Source organism: Panicum virgatum, chromosome 6K, assembly GCF_016808335.1.
Source record: "Panicum virgatum strain AP13 chromosome 6K, P.virgatum_v5, whole genome shotgun sequence".
In the NCBI taxonomy this organism is placed as follows: Eukaryota; Viridiplantae; Streptophyta; class Magnoliopsida; order Poales; family Poaceae; genus Panicum; species Panicum virgatum.
This window is the reverse complement of record NC_053141.1, coordinates 41,232,669-41,240,580: the sequence shown is the minus strand read 5'-3', so window position 1 is coordinate 41,240,580 and position 7,912 is coordinate 41,232,669. Positions and strand designations below refer to the sequence as shown.

The following is a 7,912-nucleotide window of genomic DNA, read 5'->3' as shown; positions in this document are numbered from 1 at the left end:
GATCTCGAACAGAACGAACCACATCCCATTCAAGGCTTGTTCGGTTGCACACGGTTTCATTCCGGGTCGGAAATGATAGAAACAATAAGAGATATAACAAGATGCCCGGATTTATTCCGGGTCGAAAACTACTTGTAATAAAATAAACTCATAATAGATGCAACAAGAGACCCGGATTCATTCTCATCTCTAGACTCATGGATTGATTCCGGATCTCTTGTTGTATCTATTATGAATTTATTTTGTTACAAGTAGTTTTCGACCCGGAATAAATCCAGATCTCTTATTATATCTCTTATTATTTCTATTATTCCCGGCTCGGAATGAAACCGTGTGCAACCAAACAAGCCCTCATGGGGATGCTTACCGCACAAGATTCCAGAGAACCTCGATCAAAAGTTCAGCAACATGTGCCGCAACACAATAAATCCACGCTTTTCGGGCTTATAATCCAGTGCCAAATGAATAAAAATGGGCGCTGCGTTTATCTAAAAGGAAAAAGGAAAAGTTGATTATTCGTAACAGAACATAAATAAGCATGACTTTATTCTCATACAAATATGATATTTGAGGCTCAAAAGTGAAAAGTAGACACGAAAAATTTAGCTTGTGAGGCATATGAATTCATATACAATTTTCAGTTGCAAACATGATCAGGAACTCCAGGTATTTCACTGTCAAAATTAGATATGGGCTATGCCCAGGAACTCTTTGACAGAGCAACTTTTTTTTTTGAAACTGACAGAGCATGAACTCACATAAATTCAAGTTGACCAGAATGGAGGAAATATATAACATAACTGCAAAACTGTGTGGCTGAAGATAGGAACGGGTCCTGTGCACGAGCACTGAGAAAGAAAAAACGCAGAACAAAACAGATCTAGACCCTGAGGACACATTGCGAGTGCAAGTGCAGCATCCGGTCAGCCATGTCCAACAAGGGTACGTGTGAACACCGGGGTGAAAGGCAGCCACCAGCGCTCGAGCAACAGTGAACAAAAGGCCTGGGGCACTGGCTCACACCAGGCGCCGGGTGGAAGAAGCACCAATGCACCATGCGATGTCTCGCATTGGTGGCCATGGAGCTTTCCTTATAGCAGGAAGAAATAACTGGAAAGTACAAGAGGGGGGAGCACTTCAACAAACTGTCCCTCCCAGGAGCCAGCTTTCCTGCGCAGGTGCAGTTGCATGAAGATAAGAATGACTGCGGCTGGAGTGTGTTCATCATCTGCTAGTCTGCTACTCATCATGACTTCATGAGTCAGTTCATGGGAGCACTTGGAGATTGAAAGCTGTAGCTTGCCATTGATGTTGCAGATGCATTGCAATATAATTGGCATCAGAGGTGGTAGGATGTCGGTACTGCAAACAGAATATTAGGGGACAGGATGCTAGTGCCCTACAAATTACATCATTTCAGCAGAAAAGGAATCGGAAAATATGCAAAGATCATGGATATGACACCTATAGCAGGTAAAAAGTTGAAACATCCCCATGGAAGAATAATGTCGATATCTGTGTACTTCTATATGGTAATGGGTTTCAGTATACCTGCAAACATGTCTACGAAACGAAATTCAGGTTTGGTTCAAATCAATATAAGGTTAATTCGGGCCTGTTGACAATACACAAGCTCCAAGTCGCTCATTTTAAGGATAACAGGTAGAAGTTAGTGATGTAAGCTACTGAGCCCTTATCCATCAGATGGTCATGATGGATACTTGGTGCACGCCAGGTGAAGATATTTCTTCAGCTAAAAGTGAGGTGCTTAATTATTCGACATGGCTGCACCAGCCAGAGATGAAGAAACGTCCTTCTCAGTATAGCTCTTTTCCTGGCCAAATTTTGCTGGATCTGCAAATAATCTTGTAAACGGCCACCTGAAAACAAAAGGAAAATGGTTGTTGCAATGGGACTTCAGATCAGTACCAACAAGTAAACTGAGATAACAGCACCTGCTTAGCCGAATGGTCTCAGACTGTATCACGATTTCTTCAAACATGTATCCTGTTCACAGCATGGTGAAAAAACAACAACAAAATCTTTTAAAACAACAACAACAACAAAGAGAATAAGAATTACACATACAACTCCATTGCCACTTTGCCAGCACAGACCTTTGCAGTCAATTAATCAGTCAGAAAAATAAAAACTGACCTTGCCTATCACAATTGTCTTATTATTTTTACAAAGTGAAGTAATCAGTCATGAAAGAACAACTTTTATATAATGGCAAGGCTTTGGATTACCGATAAGTTAATCACACATGACACGGAGACTCATGCTATAATGGATCAGCTTATGCAGTTTTAGGGATGTTAAGCTTGGCCTCTAAGAAAATACTAGATTTCAATCTGCATGTCATTATTATGTCAATTTGAATTTTTAGGACAGAATCTTGGTTCAGATTAAGAGAATGGCCTTTTGACATTTCATAGTTGGTACGTGCACTATCAACACCATTAAATGTGCCCCAAGACTGATGCAAACTTTCAAAATTCAAACCAAACAATACATATTCAATACATTGTAAAATTGAAACACCCTTTCCCAGCTGCGTATTTCTCCCTTAGCTCCTCTGGTTTTTCTATATGATACAGTTTTCCATTGGAAACATACGACTTGTAGATTTTAGAAGATATTTCACTCATACTTAGTGACATTTAGTGATAACAAATTAAATTCTCAACTGTGACTTTCATTTTAATTCATAGAGTTTACTTCTTAATTCAATTAACACGTTCTGAAAGATGACGAAGTAAATACCAACAGCAAACCGTGGCTAACACAACAGGAAGAGTTTATACTGTCTGAAAAAATAAGCAAAATAAATGTTCATCTTAATTTACCAGATCATTCAGTTCTTATCAATTACCTTTTTCGGAAGTCTTGTTAGAAAAATATTTGGCCTTCAAACGAGCTGCAAGCATACCCTGATATCTGTTGATTTTCTCTCCATGCTCCTGGATCTTTACCTCTCTATGAAGAGTAATAAAAAGAACATTTAGGGTAAACTTTCATGTTGGGTTGTACAGAGATTCAACAAATTGCTGAAAAGAGGCATTAATCATTTACAATCACTATTATTTTTTATGGATGCAAAGATCTATTGTTGATTTGTTAGCTAGGAAGAAAAATGGCTACAATGTAATTACCAAAATAAGACCTAAGTTGAAAAATATGAATCAAGTTGCCTTCCTTGGGCTAAAAGCTTGTTTCATAGTTCCAGATGGACCAACAAGACTTTTGACATAAACAACACGATGGCATTAAATAGGGCTTAAGGTGTCCTTACATTTATGCTGTGAAATACCATGATCCATCGTATACAATAATTCTCAATTCCTACTATGACGACTTGTGTAGGCATACGAACTTGTGATATGCATTTACTGTAATGTGAGATCAGAAGTTAACTGTCAAACCAGAAAGATCAGAGCAATCCTATCACATCACTCTTGAAGAACAGACACTGTATTGTCAATGGTTCAAAACTGCTTGCAATAACTATTCAAGCTTCCCATGGCCAGTTTATAAACGGTAGGAGAAACAATTGCTATGCCAGCAGGACTTTTTGTTTGGAAATAATATGGGTGTATCATTTTTGTTACTCATAGTACAGCTGCATCTCACAGAAAGATCTGGGACACATTGGTCCTCAACCACTGCAATCTAGTTTCTCACATCAAGGGAAAGCAAATAAGAAACCGCGAGACCTAAATCATCTCAAAGCATTTATGTATGTTAGGAACTATTCTGGTCAGTTCGCACATCACTTAAGAATCCACAATTGGGCATGCGTGTGCAGACGAAGAGGCTCGTGTAGGTAGCTGTAGCATGGTGGCCGTGGATATTGTTTATCACCAAAAAGTTCCGGGAAACCATTCTAGCAAGACAGCATATGGCAATGCGATTAATTCGCGAACCCGAAACCAGTCGGGCAGTACCCGATATAGCTGCTGAACTTGTGACGACAATTGCACAAACATAGCACGAGAGACGGAGAGAGGAGGGCAAGTGAGAGGGCCTTACGAGAAGTAGTCCTCAGACGGAGGCCGAGCCCTGGCCTCCTGCGCCGAGTCGGCGGCGGCGACGGACCCTTCCTCCTGCGTGGGTGCAGATCGGGAACCCTAGGCGGTGGAGGTCAGGTGAGCTCAGCGCGAGCTGAATGGAGATTAGGGCTCAAGAGCGAGAGAGAGAGCCGCCGGGGGGGGGGGGGGGGGGGGGGGCGGGGGGGGGGGGCGGGGGGGGGGGGGTAACCTCGACGGGGCGACTCTCCAGCGCCGCGGTGGAGACCGTATCCGCCGTCGGTTGCGTCGGCGGAGCTCCGGTAGTAGGAGGCCACGGCCACGGGTCCCACGGGGGGGACGGCATTGGAATGGTGGTGCTGACCGATGACCGATGAAAGCGGGCGGGGCGACGCTCCAGCGCCGCGGTGGAGACCGTATCCTCCGTCGGTCGCGGTGGCGGAGCACCGGCAGTAGGAGGCCACGGGTCCCACGGGGAGGACGGCCGATGAAAGCGGGCGGGGCGACGCTCCAGCGCCGCGGTGGAGACCGTATCCTCCGTCGGTCGCGGCGGCGGAGCTCCGGCAGTAGGAGGCCACGGGGAGGACGGCCGATGAAAGCGGGCGGGGCGACGCTCCAGCGCTGCGGTGGAGACCGTATCCTCCGCCGGTCGCGGTGGCCGAGCTCCCGAAGTAGGAGGCCACGGGTCCCACGGGGAGGACGGCATTGGAAGATTGGAAGGGGGGATTTAACTTTTTACCATTATTATAATAAAAGAACCTTCTCAACTTGATTGAATTCTAGAAGGCTATTCGGGCCACCTAGTCCGGCCCTGATATGGCCCTAGCCCGTTTTTATCGGGCCGTGCTTAGCTCGGCCCTATATCCTAGCATGCCGTGCCGTGCTAGCCCACAAGCTCTCCCGACGGCACAGGCACGGGTCCACGGGTCTGTTTTTGTGCGGGCCAGTGCGGCACTAAAGCACAGGCCGAGCCGCTCGAAGCCTATCGGCGCCGTCCGCCGCGCGCTCCCGCCTGCTGCGCCCGCCGGGGCGAGCAGGGGCCGGCGGTGAGGAGCAGGACGAACTGCGGTTGGTGGGGAGGGACGGGCCGAGTGGCGGCCGGTGGTGAGGGGCGCGGCAAGTGACGGCATCGGGGACGGACGAGACGAGCAGGAGGACGGCAAAAGGGTGAGGCGAACCCTGGCGCCGGGGAGGGGTGGGGCGGGCCCCAACCGGTGGCGAGGAGCGGGGGTAGCGGCGGATGCGAGAGAGGAGTCGGAGGCCGGAGGGATGCGACGGCGGCAATTCACCGAGTGAGGGAGGCGGGGGGAGGGGGGCTTGATCGATTGTGAATGAGGGAGGTCGTGGAGGGTCAGGCTGATGGGGTGCTGATGTGGCCATGTGGTGGAGGCTAAGGTTTGGAGTCTTTTATACTCTAGTGAAAAAAAGATGGGCCAAATGGAGGGGTAAATGGGCCATTATTGGGCCTATTCCTTTTTACCGGGCCGGCCCATGCCGGGCCGCCCGACGGGCTGGAGTGGCGGCCCACGCCCGGCACGCCACACCGGGCTGTGCCAGCACGGGCACGGAGGCCACCGTTTTGGGCCGGGCTTGGGCCGGGCAAAAAAAAAAGGATTTCCGGGCGATCTACCAGGCTGCGAGCTGCATAGACAGTATAACTTAAACAGACAATTTTCGTATTTTTGGCAGCTGTCTGTTATGATTGATTGGAATGGGGGATTTAACTTAATTATGATGGCAGTGTATCCTATGGAAACCAGCCACTTTATGTAAATTTTGGAAACTCAAATCAAGACTACGGGACGAGCATCCAATAGCTAGAGTTAGAGGTGGGTTGTTTTTGCACTTAAATCACCCCACTCATTCCATCATAATCCCTAATTTTGCAAATAGGGAAAATTTGTCCACGGACACTACTCGAGGGTGGCTAAGGGTGGCTTTAGCCACCGAACATTAAAAAAAGTCTTTTGCCAAAAGCTGTGGTCCAGACCATGACCAACATGCATGCCGTGCTGGTGAGGCTGGGCCTGGGCGAGGCCGCGAAGGTGTCCACGCCGCTCACGTTCACCGCGCTACAGGAGTCGTGGCCGTCGGTGGGCAGGTTCCGGCGTTTTTTTTGTATTTTTTTAAAAAAATTTACAGAAATATATTTTTGGTTTTAGGTTTTACAGTTCTATACCCCTACCGCCCGGCAGGGAGGCGGTAGGGACCTATATGTAAATAAAAATAAATTTATTTTGCGCAGAGGTCCTTGGAGGGAGCCTGTCGCCCCCTCTGCCGGGCGGCAGGCCCCCTGCCGCCCCACCAGTTGGCGGCAGGGGGCCTGCCGCCCGGCAGGGGGGCGGCAGGCTCCCTCCTCAAATATAAAACTCCGCCTGTCGTGGTGCTGCAAACCACAGCCGGGTGGCGGAAGGCACCCGCCCTAGCCCAGAGGGTGTATACTCGGGGGTTAGCTAGTCCTAGTTCGATCTCTCCCAAGAACACGATGAACACCGCCAGATTAGAATAGTTCGGGCCGCCGGAGCGTAATACCCTACATCCACTGTGTGTTGTATTGCCTTCCCTCCAGAGAGAGAGAGAGAGTTCGCGAGAGCTGGTGTGTCTGGAGAGCTTGTAGTGCACAGCGAGCGCCTCCCTTTTATACCTCAAGGGAGGCGCGTACATGGCTGTTGGGTCCTCGACATGTGGGCCCAATGATGTAGTATAAGATAATGTACTGTTCATACATTATGGCGTCGCAGCAAAGGAGATCTCTCTCCTGGATTCCCTTGCCTGCTCCTGGAGTCCCTCGCTCATCATGTCCAGGCGCTGTCTTGTCGGGACGATGCCAGACGTAGCTAGTGGCAGTCAGCCTGCCATGTAGCTCAACGGGCTGTGTAGCTTGCGGTGTAGGCGGCATGATGAAAAAGTGTCGTGCCGTCGTATCTATTTAATGCTGCAGACGGGCTCTACGTGGGGTGCGGCACAGGCGGCTGCACTGTGCGCCTTGGTAATACGCGGTGCACAGTGAGGCCTGACAGAGGCTGTCCCGCGTGCCGCGCCGACAGAGCACGCCTCAACCATCCGCATTAAATGCGGTGGGTGGGCGAGTCTCCCAGCGGAAGACTCGCACACGAGCCCGCGTCTCCGGGACACGTGGCGGTTCCGGACCCCCACGCGGTAAAAGGGGGGTCCGGACGGACGCAGGAGGTCCCGGACCCCTATGGGGGGGTCCGAGGTCTCAGTTGTCAGCTCGGAGCTTCCCTTCATTAGAGACACGTAGCGTCTCCGGACCCATCCCCAGGCGGGGAACGGGTCCGGGGCCGTTGGCCTGGTGAGGGAAGAGCCTGACTCGTGGGGCCTGGCTACTCCGCCCTTTCCGCGCAGTTACGGATAACTACGCGGGTCCTACCCTGCCGCAGTAAGAGTGGGTATCCCTGCTACAGGGTACCGACAGTGGCCCCCGGGCCCACCTTGGGGGAGGTACGAGCCCACAGGTGGGGCCACTACTGCGATTTGGCTCTGCATAGCTTGAAGCTTCTTACTGCAGGGTTCTTGACCGGCTTTGACCATCCATCGGGTTGTTTGCTGCCTCATCCCATCGCAACGGCTTACTAACTCATGGGCCCCACGCACAGTGGTTCACCTAGTCACGCGGGCGACGCTCGGCATTGTTGCGGCCGGAGTAAACGGATCATTTACCACTGGCGCAGTCCCCGAAAAGCTCGGCCACGCTAGCGCTTAATACGCGTACGTCAGCTCAGCTTCCGCCTCGCTTCGCGCGTGGGCGACGGTTCAGATCCCGCCTTTCCACACCTTTGTTGGTTACCTGTTCACCCCGACAGGTGGGCCTGGGCCCCCATGTCATGGACTGGGCGGTTTAACACCAGGTGCGGGCGTCGCTT

General features: G+C 50.2%; 1 protein-coding gene across 3 annotated transcripts; it reads right to left on the bottom strand.

The window, feature by feature from the left end:
* Positions 1-1,452: 1,452 nt before the first annotated feature.
* Positions 1,453-4,754, bottom strand: LOC120712709 (vegetative cell wall protein gp1-like). Of its 3 annotated transcripts, none has more exons than XR_005690983.1 (6): positions 4,261-4,754; positions 4,033-4,130; positions 2,876-2,979; positions 1,956-2,007; positions 1,688-1,880; positions 1,453-1,636 (listed from the first exon to the last, which is right to left on the bottom strand). XR_005690983.1 is itself a non-coding variant. In XM_039998569.1 (6 exons), the coding sequence occupies exons 1-6, from the start codon at positions 4,732-4,734 to the stop codon at positions 1,769-1,771; spliced, it is 726 nt and encodes a 241-aa protein (XP_039854503.1). In that variant the 5' UTR covers positions 4,735-4,739; the 3' UTR covers positions 1,455-1,768. The 3 variants fall into 3 exon arrangements, 2 of the variants coding, with proteins under 2 accessions (XP_039854503.1, XP_039854502.1); XM_039998569.1 differs by having other exon boundaries at positions 1,455-1,880; positions 4,261-4,449; positions 4,564-4,739; XM_039998568.1 differs by having other exon boundaries at positions 1,455-1,880.
* Between the last annotated feature and the right edge of the window lie 3,158 nt (positions 4,755-7,912).